The sequence below is a fragment of the Podarcis erhardii genome (genome assembly GCF_964252035.2).
Source record: "Podarcis erhardii genome assembly, chromosome: 5".
Classification (NCBI taxonomy): domain Eukaryota; kingdom Metazoa; phylum Chordata; class Lepidosauria; order Squamata; family Lacertidae; genus Podarcis; species Podarcis erhardii.
Window position 1 is genome coordinate 54,209,397 of NC_138509.1, and position 18,903 is coordinate 54,228,299.

General features: G+C 39.1%; 1 protein-coding gene and 1 long non-coding RNA gene across 9 annotated transcripts in view; one reads left to right on the plus strand and one right to left on the minus strand.

The window, feature by feature from the left end:
- The window catches only part of SORCS1 (sortilin related VPS10 domain containing receptor 1), a 426,493-nt gene that overhangs the window by 260,580 nt on the left and 147,010 nt on the right, over nt 1-18,903 (plus strand). For all 8 annotated transcript variants that reach the window (XM_081863380.1, XM_081863382.1, XM_081863381.1 and 5 more), the window contains exons 6-8: nt 8,978-9,042; nt 15,610-15,728; nt 17,927-18,016. In XM_081863380.1, coding sequence (XP_081719506.1) covers nt 8,978-9,042; nt 15,610-15,728; nt 17,927-18,016 — 274 coding nt within the window. The remainder of the gene's footprint in view (nt 1-8,977; nt 9,043-15,609; nt 15,729-17,926; nt 18,017-18,903) is intronic.
- LOC309342679 overlaps nt 1-18,903 on the minus strand; it is a 73,386-nt gene that overhangs the window by 38,154 nt on the left and 16,329 nt on the right. The window lies entirely within an intron of this gene.

The following is an 18,903-nucleotide window of genomic DNA, read 5'->3' on the forward strand; positions in this document are numbered from 1 at the left end:
CCATAGCATGGATTCCAGAATCTATCCCTGCTGAGCACAAGTGCAGCTGTGGGCAGGGCACTATATTTTCCCCTGTGGGGTGACCAAACTTTGCTTTGCTTCTTTTGCCTCTTCACAAAAGCAGAATGGTATAGATGTGGGTGGAAAGGAGTTCTTTGTTTCCTAATGGTAGAATGTAGTTTGCAGGGAAGAATAACATAGCTCATAAGTGTCGGGCCTTAGATAATGAGAAAGTAGGATAGAATGGAAATATATTGCATAGCCAAAGGAAGAAAGCAGTTATGCAGTACTAGCATAAACTGATTGCGTCATTGCAAGGTAAGTTTATGTGTTGAGGAACCTCAGGAGCTTGAAATGTACCTGGCAAAATGCTAGTTTCCAGGGCATAAATTGTCCTAAACTGAGGCGTGTATATTCTGTGCTGTTGTTCTTTGGCTCTGATGTCCCGTTTGATGATGCTTTTGAGATACAGAAAGCTGTTCCTCACAGCTGGAGGTAGGAGTAGCAGCTCACTCTCAATATTGCATTTCTCTGATTCTGAGATAAAGCTTACCAGTTAGTTCAACAAAACACAAGTTGCTCTTGACACTTATTTTCTGAAATAAAAGAAGAAATGGGCATGGATCTATTTAAAAAACAAAAAAAAATTCTGTCTCCGTTACATACTCATATAAAACAAAATAACTGTTGTACTTTTATTGCTGGGCCTCGACATAAATTCTTTTGAAGCTTTGAAGCCCTTATGGTGACTTGAAATGTTTGAAAGTGATTAAAATTTTAGGAAGCAACTTTGTAATAGAAGCTTTTGAGGGGGTCTTACATTTTTCATAGCATTATAACCATTTTCTGCAAAGGCAGCCAGGAACATCAGTTTTCTATTCCCATTGGAATGACTCTGTCTTGAAATTCCACCCCCTGCCTCCACTAGTCTCTAACTCTCCCACCATTTGCTTCAAAATTCCAGCCAAACAATTCCATAAGTAAAACATGAAAGCCATAAGTAAAACATACAGTATATGTCACAGTGTAAATCTACATTAGGTATTTCTGCTAGTGGACTAGAGACCCTAGGAGCAATGGTGCGTACTCATGATAAAGACTGACAGTAAAAAAAAGAGTGAAGAAAAAAATATGGCTATGTTTAAACTATAAATCATGCATGAACAGTTTCAGAGCCAGGTTATAAAGTTTTGGTGAGCAGAACTTTAGATGTATGCAATAACTGTAATCTTAATCTTGAAAATATTTTAAAAACCCATTTCCTGCAATTCCACAGTTTAAAGCAAAGTATATCTTGAGCTGTTTACGTTCTTAACCATGCTTCTGGATAACTTTTCAGATTATTGCCTTTTACTCACAAAGTAAAGTTTATTCATTTGGAAATGAGATGACCTACTTTATAATTATTTCTTTTTATTTATTAAATTTTTATACCACCCTATACCCACGGTTCTCGGGGTGGTTCATAGGATAAAGTCACAATATAAAAGCACAAAATACATAATCAAATTAAAAAAAAACCAACCCAATAACCCCCCCCCCAAAAAAAGCATTTTTAAGGGGCATATTGAGTAGGCAAAGCATGTTGCACACAGCTTGAGTTTGGGCCAATTGTTATGTCTCGGCATAAGCTACCTCACAGGGTTACTTTGAGGATAAAATATAGGAGAAGTATAATTATTATTTTTATTAATATCATTTTATTAAATTTCCATACCACTCTTCATTTGAAGATCACAAGAAAGTTTACAATATAAAAGCACAAAAATCTACGGCATAATAACAAAAACAAAAGTCTACAAACACAGTTTTAAAGGCCCGAGAGAAGAGGAATATATTGGCTTGAATATGTAGTAAAGGTACCAGGTGAGCTTCCCTGGAGAGAGGATTCCACAGGCAGGGAGCAACTACAAAAAAGGCTGAGCTTCTCATGGAGGAGGTGCATGAAGAAGAGCCTCAGATGATTATTGCAGGGTCTGGATAGGCTAATATGGGGAGAGGCAATCCTTGAGATATTGTGGTCCTTAGCCATTCAAGGCTTTATAGGAAGAGAAGAGAAGAGAAGAGAAGAGAAGAGAAGAGAAGAGAAGAGAAAAAGGAAAAGGAAAAGGAAAAGGAAAAGAAAAGAAAGCACTTTGAACTGGACCCAGAAACTAATTGGCAGCAAGTCCTGTCAGGCCAGGATCATTCCTGCTCCTTCAGAGAGACTGTAAACCAAGCATGGCCAAACTTGGCCCAACAGCTGTTTTGGGACCACAATTCCCATCATCCCTGACCACTGGTCCTTTTAGCTAGGGATGGTGGGAGTTGTAGTCCCAAAACAGCTGGAGGGCCACATTTGGCCATGCTTTGTTTACACTCTCTCTGAGTGTAAATATTCTGTCAACGTCTTCCCAGTGCTGCCTGCCCATGTCTAGTATCTCAAGCCTTAAAAAACCCCACCTTCATATGCTCATATCTTGATGAAAGGAACACAGCAAGCATAGGACAATGAGAATTTGCACAGTATTTCTAAAACATACTTTTTTTTGGAAAAAGTAAATTTTAAAACCGCTGGAGCTATCCATCAGAGATTTGGTAGAGTTAATCATTTCTTTAAGAGTTAATGCCTTTTATAAACCCATCAAAAGCAGGCAACCTCCCATCCATCTAATCTAGGGAACCACCCATTAACTGGGTCTCAGAATTATCCAGATTGAGCTTCAGTTTGTTGGCTCTCATCCAATCCATTACTGAGGCAAAGCCCAGCACATCCATTGCAGATTTAAAGTAGAAGTAGAGCTGTGTAGCATCAGCATATTGCTGACAATGTAGTCCAAAACGCCAGATGACCCCACTCAGTGGTTTGAACTCTGAGCAACCCCTCATTGAAGCCTCCATGGGGCCAAAGAGCACTCCTCAAACATCACCCTCTGGAAGCAGAACCAAGCAGAACTGGAAACACCACAAAACCACCCACCTCTAACTAGGACCAAAGGATACCATGGTTGATGGTACTGAAAGCCACTGAGATGCCAAAGAGAATTAACCGTGACACATTTTCACTGTGTCTCTCCCAACAGAGGCACTCCAAGCAGTTTCTGTGCCATTACTGGGCTTAAACCTAGATGGAAATGGATTTAGAGAATCCATTTCCTCCAAGAGTGCCAAGAGCAGGTAAGGGCCACCCCCTCTCTCAAGGAGGCATTAATTACCTCCCTGGCCCAACCATCTGTCCCCTCCCTGCTAGTTTTTTTTTTTTTTTCATCCAAGAGGAGCAAGGGTCCAAAGTGCAAGTGGTCGCCCTGACCGATCCAAGCACCTTGTCCACATCCTCAAGCCTTACTAAATGAAACTCATCCAACATAACAGGACTAGAAAGTGCCCTGGACACCTCTCGGGAGTCATCTGCTGTACCACGTACCAAGCATTGGTTATCTTATGTACTAATAACCATCTAAGCCACTAAGTCTCAAGGTGATTTACACATCAGATAACTAAAAGTTAAAAACACAAAAACAACAGAGACATTTAAAACAAGGGTAAAAACCCTAACAAGTGGACACTTGTGACCAAGGCCCATTTACCCATCTGGGAAAGCCTGTTGGAACAAACATCTCTTCAGTTGTTTCCAGAAAGTGCAGAAGTGAGCTCCTCTCATATCTTGAAAGGAGTGTGATTCTACAAAACAGGGGTGGCCATGCTTCAATGGCCTTCCCTGCTCAGCTTAAAAAAGATTAAAAAAACATAAAAACATTTTACATTCTTCTTCCTGGCAGGGCTCTAAAACACAGGCCTACAATTAGGTTTCACCAAATTCAATTGAAGGGGAGGGTGTGGGGGCAGACAGTCTGAAGACTGAATGTACTTAAGTGGACAGTGCACAGTTAATTCAACTTGCCTAGATATAACACGGTCGTGAAGCTTACTATTGATCTCGAATAAGTCACCATTTATCGGACTAAATTTTGTTATATTTTTGATATGAGAATAAAATAGGATATGCCCATGTTTGCCACCCTGAGTTCCATAGTAAACTAATGTCAAAAATAAAAAGTTACTTTAATTTGGAAATGAATTTCCTTTAAAAATAAATACATCTGCTAAATTTACACAGCTATTTCCCCTATATTATGGTGATGCTTTTTGGATACTTTGCAACTGAAACGGAAAGCGAGAGAATAAGATTATTTTATTATTTTGTCCTGCTGTTAGCTGCCTCCAGTAGTTTTATAATGGAAAGGTGGGGTTGCAAGCATTTTTTATGAATAAATGGAAGGATCCACATTGCTACAGTTTTGGAAAGCTCAGTGACTTCTTTGCACAAGACTGGCCAAGGACGAGTGCAATAGGAAAACTGTTTTTTGTGAATCTAAACTTCAAGGTGCAGCTCTTTTAGGGTATGGATAATATATCACCCAAGGTCTTTCTCGGTTACGGGAGGGAATAGCTTGCTCTGCTTCCACCTGAAAGAATCTCCTTCAGTTCACAACTTGGCACTGTATTGCCTTGGTAGATTTGAATACAAATCACGTCCTCCTCTGTCACGGTTCTTTATTTCTTCAGTGCTTCCTCTGTTATCTGCATCAGGACATTATGTGACTTTACAGCATTTATTAAGTAATACCGTCAACTGCTCTAAAGAGAGACAAAATGCCACCTGAAAGATAAACCAGTGACTTTTCAAAGTCTCTGAAAAGGGAAACATCTAAAGGGACAGGATTTGGTTTATGTTTTGTGATTCCAGCTTTACTTGACAGATATAACTTGCATGTAAATTGATTAATAATCTGCTTCTCCACCACCATTTGATAGTCTTTTGAAAACACACATGCACACAACCATATAAAAGTGTCAGACTAAATCCATTGCTGATTGAACAACTTTCTTTGAATGGTGGATTTTATATTCATTTTGACCCTGCTGTACGTAGACAGTGAACCATATTCTAGTTTGAGTTAAAGGGAAATTTCAGTTGGCCAAATTCTCTAAGTTAACACAGCATGCATGAAGTCACCATTTAATGCCTGCAGAATCCAGAAATGAAAGCCCCTTTCAGACAAATTTGCAGGCGAAGGGAAAGGTTTCACAGTGCCAGACTCCCCTCCCAACTTAAGTGTTTTCATTTCAGAAATGAGCCAATGCACATATTCTGCTTTGGATCCAAATCAGAACCAGAAGAAATCAGGGGTGCTTCTTAGCTGGCTTGAAACAAAGAGGGAGGGAAATTATTTGTTTGCACTGTATAATCTGGTTTTTGGGGGAGGGAGGGTTGCGCCTTTCGGATGCCTAACTTTGTAATAGATTTTGGCTGACTCTGGAGTCTTTTCCCAATAAGAAAGATGCCAAGAAGAGAGACTGACAACAAGCCAGCATTGTAATTGGCAGGTCTCTCTGTCAGTGGAATAATGCCTGAAGTGCCTAAAACTCCTGGACCTATTTGTCTCCATAGTTTGGCAGGCTTCATCCCCCTCTGAAGCAGCTATCATATCTTCAAATTTCATCTCATAGAGTGAAATTTATTGGGTTTTCCTCCAGCAATCTTGAAGCAGCCCTTTCCTGTGGGGATGGCTACCCTTTTCAGATGCTCTGCTCCCCCTTATTTGGGAAGCATCAACAGTAGCATGCTTCTGACATTTACTGAAAACACAGCAGGTTGGGAAAAGACCCTGCTCTGGTATCAGTTTCTAAAAAGATAAAATTTGGAACGGATCAAACAACAACAATTGATCATAATATCCAGGGAAGCTCATATAATTTCTGAACCTGGGGTAGCTCAGTCAGACAAGCATATGATTCTTAATCTCAGGGTGGTCGGTTTGGGCCCCACATTGGGCAGAAATATTCCTGCATTTCAGGGGGTTAGACTAAATGGCCCTCATGGTTCCTTCTAATTCTACAATTCTATGAAATGCAACGGCCTTGGGGCTTTACAGGTGATATTTGCACCTGCTAAGGAAGAGCTGGTTTAATATAATCAAACCTTGCTTTGGTTGAAGCAGCTACCAAATGGATCAGAATGTCCTGAATTGATTTGTAGTTCAAAATATTCTGCCAGCATCTTCCTGATGCTGCCTGCCCATGTCTAGTATCTCAAGCCTTAAAAAAACAACAACACCTTCATATGCTTTTAAAATTTTGATGAAAGGAACACAGCAAGCATAGGACTATGAGAATTTGCACAGTATTTCTAAAACATACTTTCTTTCTTTGGAAAAAGGAAATTTTAAAACCCCTGGAGCTACCCGTCAGAGATTTGGTAGAATTAATCATTTCTTTAAGGGTTAATATCTCCAATTGTCAGGTCCAGTGCTTTTTTTCTAAAAAAAATGTTTAGGGGTACTCTCATTTTCCTCCTCATATTGATATACTGCCCCTCAATGCGGCCAGACTTAGATTCAGAAAATGTTTAGGGGTATGTGTACCCCCAGAAAAAAAGCACTGGTTAGATCTGTGTGAAGGAACAGAAAAGTTTTGGCCATTTTAGTTTCATAATGTCAATGGGGTTTCCTGAGATTTGCATTTTCTGTTTTCATCCAGATTCAAATATGGGGTAGGTCAGAGTAGTCCAGACTGGATCAGATCCAATTTAGATTTACAAACTGGGGGCACAAATCAGATCATGGGGTCAATGCACAGCCCGAACATCCATGCCACAAAATGTGCATTGAAAGTTCTACCATAGGATAGCAGTATATCTACTCCCTTGATAATATGGCTGTCAAATACACAGTTTCTACCATTAAAAAATGAACGTTTATTTAGAGAAAGAAAGGGCAGCACTGATTTATAAGAAAATATGCCCTGTCTTCCAGAGTTGAACCAAACAGAATGATTTCTCTACTTAGGGTTAACCATGAAAGCACTAGTTAGTGAATCACCTTGCTTAGTCACATAATTTATGTACTGTATTTTTACAAGTGTATTTGAATAAAATCTGGCTGATGTGAAAAGGTCTGAAATTACTTGTCTGTGCTATTCATTTAAACAAAACAGTTACTATTATTAATCTCCTCAGAATATTACCCACATTTGTATGCTCTAACATGTATTTTAATGATTTTGTTTAATAATGGTATAACACCTACATGATTAATTCAACTAAAACCTTTGAGTCAGTCCAAATCTTTCACTGGTTTATAAATCAAAAAGCGTTTAAAAAGAATACATTTTGAAAGCCCTGAGCCAATGTTTCGTAATGTGTCTAATGGCTTTCAGTGCCTAAACCACATTGCTTTTGATTCTGCCACAAGTGAGGGCTCATTTACACTTCCACTTGTCCCATGCAAACACACACAGAGAAAATTATCAATAGAGGGAAAGCTCCCATTAGTGCCCATTTTGGATTCCTTTAATTAGCCATTGGTCAGACTCTATCTATCTATCTAGCTATCTATCTTTCTATCTTCTATCATCTATCATCTATCATCTATCTATCATCTATCTATCATCTATCTATCATCTATCTATCATCTATCAATCTATCTATCTATCTATCATCTATCTATCATCTATCTATCTATCTATCTATCTAGTAGTGCCTGTGTCTTGGACTTGTTTTCATATAAGTTGAATGGGTATCTTTTTTTTATTTTGCAAACAGAATTACGTTCATAGTGATGAGATAGACTTCCAGTGCAAGTACTGACAAGAGTAATTCAAAAGCTTCAGGGTTTCTTCCCCCAGAACACCTAATTTAGTTAGGCTTTGGCAAATATAGACTACTGTCAATGTTAATCATTTTTATTCACTTAAATCTAGTAAGAAATAATGATCAGTATTTGTTCTTCCGCATGAATTGCTGCTGATAGGTTACGGTCTTCCAGACGTATTTGTTGAACAAAATTAAGTAATTGAATGGATCAAGTATTTTCTTTTAACCACAATTTAGATTTTGCTAAATTACCAATGAACTTCAGAAATGAATCTGTCTTCTCTACTAAGAACAAAACGTCCTGAAAATTCAGAGCATCCTTGCCTAGTTTAAATCCTTGTTTTTCTCCAAGAATTTAGTCACTGTTGACATTTTCAACAAGTCTTTCTTACCTATGAAAAAGAAGGAGAGTTCCCTGGGAGGAGGGATTGATCGTTAAACCACTCCCAGAACTGTAGATCTCTGAGGGGAATAGGGGTTTCCTAACAACTCTCAGCTCCTTGAATTCTTGGGGAGGGGGTACTATGGCTGTTAAAATAGGTACCATAGTGCTTCACCTGTATGGTGTGAATATGGCCCTAGAATGTTCAGAACTAAGATTGACACACTGAAATCAAAGCAGAGAATAAGGGTATCTCCAGATTGTCAGTAGCTTGTGGAAGTGATTCAAGAACATAGGAGAACTTTATGGTCACAGCAACACCATACATTTAAAGCACTCATACCACTTTAATGATTATGGCTTTCCCCAAGGAAACCTCAGAAATGTAGTTTCCTTGTTACAAAGCTGTACAAGCCTCTGGCCACCCAATGATGTTGGACTCCAGCTGGCATGGCCAGTAGTCAGGGATGATGGGAGTTGTAGTCTAGCAACTTCTGGAAGTCCCCCACCACCACCACAACAGATGCTGCTCCCTAGCACTTGGATTCAGCTCATTTAGCATCCAGAGCTGAGCCATAAATAATATGTGACATTGTGCAAATGGCCACAAAGCTTCTTTTAGAGAATTGCCTAAAAGCAGATCTATAAGAACCCATTTAAATGTATCTAACAAAGCTTTTTTTTTTTCCTATTCGCATATTATGCTGAGCGTATTATATTTTGGTATTGCTGATCCTATGAGCAAATAAGTATATTTTCTTTTCTAGTTGTTCCTGAATCTCACATTCATTTCATAAGAGAAATAATAACTGCATTAAAATTAAGGGGGAATTTGTTTTCTAAACAAATTATAAATTATTTCTCATTAAACATTTAAGCTATGCAAATAGACACAATGTTGTATAAAATGTTCCATACAACTCAGCATACAAATACTATAGTTTTAATTTCTCCTTTTTCAGGTCTAGGATGGGTACTACTAAAGAGCCAGACATAGTCCATTTGGAGTCAAAGACAGTGGATGGCCGTAAGTTCTTTTGCTTCTTCATAGTCATTTTATTGCAAGTGTAAATACTTGGTCATGGAAAGAGCATCCAGATGTAGGATATCATCAGAGAGATCTAGCAGCAGCAGCACATTACTGTCTGGTTTGGTGCTGCAGAAGCCATTCTCAAGTAGCTTGCAATTCATAAGGATATTCTGCAGCTAAATACAGTTTATACAGAAATAGAAAAGATTTGTAAGTCATGTAGGATCTGCAAGAGGAAAGCATAAAAATGAAACAACAAACATAAAATGTTTTTCTTCTTATGGCCTGCTTCATTTGATCAGCCCTTTTTTAGGGATGCTGTGGAAGTGTGTAATATTTGAAGTTTGAATCTTGGCTTCTTTCCTCCACAAACTTTGGAATCATTTCAGAATGATAGCGTTCTCTCCTCTCTGCGGTTGTCCCTGAGCTGGGGAGAGAGACACAGAGATGTTTCAGTTGGTTTTGCTTCTGAAAGTCCCTCTTTTCCATTTCTGCCATCTTCTTGAATACCTGTAAACTGCATACCAGTATGTTTTAGTGATTTTAATGTTTGGTTTTATTATTGTTCTTTTTATGTATTTTATATGTAGCCACAACTTTTTCACACCAGACTGGGATTGTTTTGATAATGAGCTGCCAATAAATGAAACAAACAAATTAACAAACATGCCATTGAACTCAGCCAGAATATACTAGCTTTTACACAGGATCAGGCTGCTACTCAGATTTTGGAGGTTTCGTGCTCTCTCACCTATGGATAGCTTCTACGTAAAAGGAAGAATCCCAAGAAATTATCACTGAGGTAGAACTGAGGTAGATGGGAAGGAACATAATTAAGATAGATTAAGATTAAGATTAAGATTAAGATTAAGATTGATTGCACTATGTGCAATAGTATACAGTAAAATAAGTAACATATTATGCTTTGTTGTATTTTATTTTGTTGTATGCAGACCTGTGTTTCTTGTGGTGAAGGCTGGTATAAAAATACCTTAACAGATAGATTCCATTTTGACAGAGTTGCAGTGGAAGGCTCAGTGAACAATTACAGAGAATAAAATTAGACACATTATGCCAAATAGTTAATAAGTATATCCAGTTCAGTTTTAAAAAGAAGTGGAGTAAATAGTTTGCGTAGCATATATTTATGGCATCCAGTATCAGTTTAAATAACATTCAGCATTAATTGCTGCAATGTATAAATTTAATCCCACCATTAACATTTTTGCAAAGTCCTGAAGGGTTTTTGATCAACTGTACACTTTGAAAGTAAATAACTAAAATCCATATTTATATTTAATAGTTTCTCTTGAAGTCTGAAAGCCCATTTTAACTAAAAGTAAATAAATGAGTGTGGAAGTAGGGTCAATTTCTGCATTTTCCATTGAATGACTCTCATGTGAAGCTTATCTCAGGCTTTCATTTTGTATCCCATGGGTATCACAGCAAGCTTGCAGTAAACTTAAAACTGAACCAGAAAAGAGTTTTAGAACGGAAGAATGAAGGGGGAGTTTTGCCTCTTTGAGGTCACCCCAAATACAGATGCTTTGGGGGTTAATATGGTGGAGTCTTTGCCATTAAATGCCTAGAGGGAGGATAATGGACAGTAAATTGTTTAAATTGTGGGCTACCGTATCATTAATTTAAATATCTGATATGCAGCATCTTAAATAGTTAAAGTCAACCTTCCCAAACTCAGCACATGCATACTTACTACCAAGGTGAAAGCGCAGAACTGTGATTCCTAGCATTCATCCTGGCTCTGAGCACTGGATTGGTATTATGGTTCGTCTTTGTTCATCACAATCCATGTATTTGAAATATGTTTTAGGAGGCTCTATCAAAACAATCTGTCCCTGAGCTAACAAACCTTTCCAAAAAGAAAAGAGTCAATGAGACTCTTGGTGATGGATCTGAACTCTAGGTCCCCTGGACTAGTAAAGCATGAGAGGTTATTTTGGGCAAATACCACTCAAATGTCTCAGGCTTATCACCGATGCTCTCTGCATATCTCTACTCCTCAAACCCACTCAGCCTGTGAGCTGTACTTATTTATATAGTGAATGCCTTTTATGAAATGAAGCTAAGTCTTAGCCCAGAACATAGTAGAATGGATTTTTTCCCAAAAAAATGGTTGGGCCCCACTACCAACGTGCTCATCTTGTCCTAGCAAAAGTAGGGCATGTGGTTTGGGGTGGAACCTGAGGGAAGCTGCTTAAAACAGATGAGGTCATGGCTCTCAAAACAGTGAGAGAGGTCCTTGACCACATCTGATTGTGCTGTCAATACAAGGCACCCGGTCAGCCTCATCCAAGTGCTCACCCTTCTAACGTGCAGAGGCAAATCTACACATTAAGTAGTAGACTAGGTTGACAGAGAAATGCTGCTCCATAATGACAGGGCAGTTAACATACGGCCTCTGTAGAGCTTTATCTTATGTGCCATATTTTGATGTGTATTATGATATCCTTGGAATGAAGCCTTTACAGATATTAGGAACTTGGGAATCATATACTGCGTACATATCATATTAAGGTAAGGATCATCTGCTCAAGAATCTTTGTTCCTTATGCATATCATCAAAGAGGTAGATCACCAGGCACATCAAACGTGCTTTTATAACCAGCCTACACATAGCCTTTACTGGCCACAATGGTAAAGACACATATTTAGATTGACTGTGTGAGTCATAATTGCTGTAGTTAAAAATATGTCCAGATTTGCTTCAATCCGTTTATTCTTTAAGTATTCACCAATGGAAGGTGATTACTCCAGCTCTACAGTTTGACTGAATTTGGGAGAGAGAAGCTTCCCATCCACCACGATCCAGCACAAATAACTTGAAAGTAAATTTCACCAAATCAATGGATATGTATCACATTGCTTGTGTTAAAACATCCTGTTTCTAGATGGTTAGAAAAACAAAGGGACTAACAGCCAGCTAGCTATTCAGTCCATGCAGACCAGAGCCAGTGTGGCAATTCTTAATCTCTTTTTGCTAGTCGAGATCTGGTATATTTCCAATGTTACCGTAACAATTGAAACAGCAGCTGTTGTTGGGTATATGAGAGCTGAAAATGAGAAGCATAACATCCCAATTACTAGTGGGAGGCAGAACATCTGTGCCAGAAAAGGAATGAAATTAATTCCAAAGCTTAGCAATGGGATCTATTAATTGACATGAATTAACTGTAAGTGATGAGGTGCTTCCTGTGTAACTGGGTAAATAAAAAATCCTCATGGATTGCATACCAAGAGAGTACCTGTTGTTGAATTGTGTCTCAATGAACACTACTACCCTAGCTCAAGAGGAAATAATTATTGAAAAAGAGCTGTAAAAATGCAATATATAAAAATCCTTATATTTAATCCTTTTTTTCTTTTTCTTTGCTGTCTCACTTTCCTCATTGTGATAGTCATGGACTTAAATAGCACTGAAAGGACAAGAGACAAAGTCATGAAAGATAAGGGTGGTCATGGTTGTATTCGAGTCATAATGGTTGTATGCCACCCCTGGAAACAGACAAACTTTGGGCCAAACTTTCTTTAGCCCAAACATCACTTTCAACCTTGACCACGCCTGCCAGCAGCAGATGTGACTAAGACTGGTTGTGACAAAGTCATATACAGAATACAGTCACCCTCTCCAGCTAATCTGCACAGATTAACAGAAAATTGAGTTGTTCAACCTCCATGCTTAGCAAATGTTCAATCTGATGACAGCAGGGGGGGGGGCAATTTGCATCCCCACCAGACTGCTTGGCAGGGCAGAGAGTTTTAAAGTTCTCCAGCCACCAAAGTGCCATGTCTTCTTCTGTCACCATTGCCATAATTGATAGGATCTTGCAAGGCGAGGCGAATGGGATAAGACAGCAAACTTTTTCAGCAGGGGGCTGGTCCACTGTCCCTCAGATCTTGTGGGGGGCCGGACTGTATTTTGGAAAAAATATATATGAAAGAATTCCTATGCCCCACAAATAACCCAGAGATGCATTTTAAATAAAAGGACACATTCTACTCATGTAAAAACACACTGATTCCTGGACCATCCGCGGGTCGGATTGAGAAGGCGATTGGGCTGGATCTGGCCCCCGGGTCTTAGTTTGCCTACCTATGGGATAAGAGAAAGCCAGATCAGACACTCAAGCTGCGGGTTAGCCATCCTTGAACTAAAGTGTTTTTATCTGATTTGGCAGAACTTTCTTATATTCTTATGTCTTTTACAAAAACAACACATTTGAGACCAATTGCAACAGAGGCTGCAGTTATGTGCACAAATATCTCAGTGAACATACATGTGTATGCACTGTGCATGAGTGTGCTCTGTGCCTCATAATGTATGAGACAGACACATTTGATTTTATGGTCACTATGTATTCAGACAGCCAAGAACCAAGGCAGCTTGAGGCTCCCATCAGCATATTCACATGATGTACAGTATATGCATAGCAAGGTGTGTATGTGTGTATTTCCCACATTCAGGTAATGTAGCAGCTAAATATAATATGGAGCATTCCTTGGTTTGAAACCAACATATGGCTATTTGGAGAAGGGGAGGATGCTAGAAAGACAGTGGAACAGAGTGTTTTTATTCCCAAAATGTCATGCCGTGATCAATCTCTTAACGTGGGAAAGAGTTCAGTGAACTGAGGCTATGGGCAAGTACAGATGCATGAAGCTGTCATTTTTAGTTTCTCCCAGTTTCTCATTTTTCCAATCTGAAATTCAGTTTTGCCACTTTGAGTTCCGATTTTCCCTAATACACATCATTGTATGTGATTTTACTTCATATACATGTATTGGAAAGCAATTTTGCCCACCGTGATGCATTTTTATATGTTAGTTTCACTAATACACGTGTTTTTAGGTACACGGTTCTCCTATAAATGCTCTTTTATATATATTATATGGTTAGGGAACTGCATCACAAATTTCAGAGAAGTGCAAATTTCAAATGTTTGTTGCATTTCGGTTTACAGACTGTTTGGGGAAGTTCAAATTAGATAGGTTTGCATTCATATGCAAACCAAACTAAAACTTTGTTTCCATCCCTGAGGTGCTAATGAGTTATTGCTATTAATTTTTATACACAAAGGGAGCTAAACACTGTGGTTTAGAATGCTACTTTGTCCCTGTGGTGATTATGCAGTTTTCAAGGGAGAAAATAATGAAGCAGAGGGACTTATTGTTTACATAATCAGCTGCCCATTGTTGCAGAGGGGAAAGACAGTGTTTTCAAAACTCATTTCCTCTTCCGTTTTCTTTCCCATCACCATTTTCTTTCCTTCAAGTAAACGTAGATTGCCATCAAGATACAGCACTCAGGAATTCACTGTGATGTTCTAACTATATGCGTGTAGCTGTATTCCCTTGCTCAGTCATTCATGTTCCTCACTGTTGATATTGGATATGACTGTGCCAATTCTTTCCTTTCAAGTACTAGTAGTTGTACATGTTTTCTTTCTGAAAGAGGCTTGAGGGTCTGCTGCCTTGCATGTATTTCCTAAGTGAGTCCTGTGTTTCTTGAAACTATTTTTAGATACCTTTTAAAACAATTTAATAAAAGTTCCTAGCTGTTTTCTTTTGCCAGCAAAACCAGAAGTAGTAGGAATGGGGAATGCAGATTTAGAAAGAATGGCTATACTTTATATAGAAATGCTACACAGTACATTGTGAGAAAGACTGTGAACAGGTGACCTCTGTGACTTCTCAGTCTGCTCTCCAGGTGCTAACTGACTAAGACCACATCTTAGGATTCTTTATCTTTAAACTGCACTTGAGCCAGCCATCCCTTTAAATCGAGGATGCCTGCTAGTCACCCTACTCAGTTGCTTCTTGCAGTACGGAAGAGTAGAGGACAACTGTGAGATGGATTGTTGTGTAGGCTTAATTCTATAAAGGGTTGCATGTACACTGGAAGAACATGCATCCACTTTCAAAGTCATCCACACAAGAATACCTACTTTTCTTTGCCATGGAGAAAAGCACTGGAAATGTTGGGCCTAAATCAGGCTATCATGGCCACTAGTTGCTCCACCACATACCTCTGTTCCCTACCAAACCCTTAGAGTTGGCTTAACAAGGAAGGAAAACCTCCAGAAACATGCTTATAGAATTTTAAGGTGAATTTGGACTTCCCTGCTTTGGCAAAACAACTTAATAATTTTGATGGAAACTAGAATGAGTTCAGTGACTGTGAAAAATCTTTAGAGTAGGGAAGGGCTGCAGGGAGAACAATTATAGAGATTCCAGTTTCCTGCACAGGCTGTTCTGACCACACTGTTTCAGTTTTTTCTCTTTTCTTTTTCCAGTATCTCTTCCATGTCTAGCAAAGTCACCCTGGCTATCCAGACTTTCCATCACCACCAGTTAGAAGTAGGCTAACAGTGGCAAGTGAGGAGGGAGCAATTCATTCCTTTACTTCTATTTTCTGAACTACATTGATGAATCTTAGTTAAGAGCATCAATTTATTGCAAGGATGAAAGCATATTTGGAACATATTTCACTGTAAGGTTGAGAGTATTCAGCCGCTAAAGGCATTGTTGTTGTTTTTGTGATTTCAGATGCACAGTACATCACCTGCAGGATGCAGAACTGCTCTGAAGCTATAAGAAGTAAACCTTTTCCAGGATACATTGACTCTGACTCCCTCATTGTCCAGGATGATTATGTGTTTGTTCAGGTTTGAACAGCTTTTCCACTGATTGATTGCAAATCATTTGTCCTCCTTCCTTGAATTTTAATCTCCCTTCCCTCACACTTGCAACAAAACAGATTGCATGAATGCTCCATTTCAGTGCATCGAAACCAAGCAATGGTCCCATCGGGATGCTAATTGTTTCCTTCTGCCTCTACCTCAAGTACCTTATCAACACGGGGGTCATGAGGGGTTTTGCCTGGAGTGTGCACAATGTGTACCGCAATAATCTACCTTGCCAATCAGCCAACCTCATATTTTATTCCAAGAGCATCCTTCCATCTCACCAGGTTTTTAAGTTTGTATGCCAGATTCTGATATCACAATTGCAACAGAACAATCAAGTTTTTTTTTCTATTAGTTTGAGCTCGGAGTGTAAGGGATAAGGGAGAGAGATGGAAGGGGAGTACTTGAGAGGAGTAATCAGGCATGATTGTCATGCATGGGCTATGATTATTGCGAAAAGGATGAAGATGAGATATATTCAGCTGAGCTGTGTTCCAGGTGAAAGCCAGAGAATATATCTGAACAGTTTCAGGTTTCATTATCCTCCTGCTGCTGTCCATTTCATAACAAAGAGAAAGGAAATAAAACGCAAGCAGAGTGGAGATGTGCTATAAATTATCTGGCTTCCAACTATTTCATGAGGTTCTGAGGTCTCTGATTTCTGACCTGGGATTATACTGGGAGTCTTGGCTGTATTGCCATACTGTCTTACTTGTCTCTCCCAGCTATAAGAGTAAGCAGAATTTGACCTAGAATTTGACTCCCCCATAGCACCTGCCCACCCAAAGAACTTTTGCCAGCCCTCCTGTATATTAAAAGAGCACATATACATTGTCTTGCTTTTTTCTTCCACAACAAATTTACCAAGTGTCATCCATTGTTACCCATACTGTTAAAAGTGTAAATTCCATTGCCTGTTACATAATCAAACAAAAGTACACATTGCATTGCATTGCATAGTTAAGTCTATTGTGTGGTTTATAAAAACCACACTGTTAAGCCTAGACTAAGATGATATTCAGTGCTTTTTCTAGAAAAATAGGTGCCGATACTCACAATGAAGTTGTTAAAGTAAGTGCCACACTTTTTAACAACAAAAAGAGGTGCCGGTATTGAATACCCTTTTGTACTCCTGGAAAAAACAACAACCCACTGCTGATTCTATTTAATATGGCAGCCATCACCCTTGTTGTTAATGTATGATGATGACCATTCATTTTTACTCATGTTACTCAGTGTAAGCTACTGAGTGTCACTTTTGTTTTGTCCTAAACCAATTTTGAGGGGACAGTCTGTTTCATTGGCTTAGTTCAGGGGTCAGCAAACTTTTTCAGCAGGGGGCCGATCCACTGTCCCTCAGATTGTGGATGGGGGGCTGGACTATATTTGGGAGGGAGAAAATGAACGAATTCCTATGCCCCACAAATAATCCAGAGATGCATTTTAAATAAAAGCACACATTCTACTCATGTAAAAACACGCTGATTCCTGGACCGTCCGTGGGCCGGATTGAGAAGGCGATTGGGCCGGATCCTCCCCCAGGCCTTAGTTTACCTACCCATGGCTGAGTTGCAGCTAGCTTTCCTTTGTAGTTTAGAAGAAATTAAGTTTCATTCATTCCAGGTGTTGAAAACACAGATTGCTTTGAAACATGTAACAATAAGTATTAAGCACTCTGCAAAATTCAGAGCACTTAGGTACACTTGAGACAGCTGACCAAAACTTTCAATCTGGTCTTGGGTTTGAAGGGGGCGGGGAGTTTTCCCAAAGTTGACACAAACATAAAAGGTTGTGTCATTATACTCTCAAGTCCTGATTGTTAGAAACTAAGAACAACTACCCCTGACACGAGGATTACAAATGCTGCATGCTCAAATGAGGATTCAGAAGGCTGCTTCTAGGCACTTATATTTGCAGCTTTTCCCGTGCCCTTTTGTCTTTCTGTACAAGCAATCTGAATAGGTTAGGCCACTTAACGCTGTCAGTTTTCACTGCTGACAATCTGAATGATGCCTATTTTGTCTCCTGCTGTAACTGCAGTCCCATTTTTGAGCTGTCACTGCCGCAATTGCATTCCCCTTTCCAGCTTGCCTATTATTTTCTCCCTGCCTTTGGAAAAATGAAACAGTGATGATAATAACCTTGATAATAAAAGAAAACTATGTTATATGTTGCAGCTGACATCAGGAGGCCGGCCTCATTACTACGTGTCCTATCGGAGAAATGCATTTGCACAGATGAGGCTTCCTAAGTATGCTTTGCCAAAGGTAAACTCTTATGCTCAGGATATTCATGCATGTGCTTTCTGTTCATGGTTTGACCAGCAGACTAGCGTTACTGCTTTTCAGCAGCAACTTCAGAATTGGTTTAATTTGCACGCAGACCTGATTCCTACTAAAGAAAATATCCAAGCAGGGGGGAAAACAACCCCATCCATTAAGGTCAATATTACAGCTAGCCAAGGACATCCATTCAAAATGCAGATTGACTTTTGAGTTGGTGGAAATTACTAATTAGGGTTTCATTTTAATCATTACTGACATCTGTGGTTTTCTCTTAAAATGTTTTTTCTTTTTCTTTGTGGCAGTAGCTCCCACATTTTGCTTTATTAATGTAACTTAATGGGGATTAAAGTACAAAGGCCTTTGTGTGTTGGCTTCACATCTTCCCTAATTAAGAACAATGAAGCAGTGGAACCTAAAAGGATATCACTGCCTTCTGGAGCTAAAACTTGTAGAAAGCCCATGTAAAATATGTCAGTCAGGAGGAAGCAAATTTCACTTAGAACTTGATTTTAAACCACTACACAATCAAAACTCAAGGAACAGGGAAATTATTAAGGACTGCTGTCCTTCATACAAACCAATTTGTTCCATTATGTCACAAGTTGGAAATATGGCCTATGAAATTCCTTGCCAGCCTTTCAGTATGCAATGGTTCGTGGTCTCTTTGTTCAGGAAATGACACTGAGACATCTCCCTATGGAAACGTCAGCACCCTTGGCTCTCACTTTTATTTATTTGTTGTTGTTTTTTAAATTTGATTTCTTACCTTTCCTTCACCATAAGGCTTGGGAACACGAGGTTTCAAATAACCATTCAGCCACAAACACACTGTGCTACCTTTGGCCAATTACTGTCTCCTGGCCTAATGT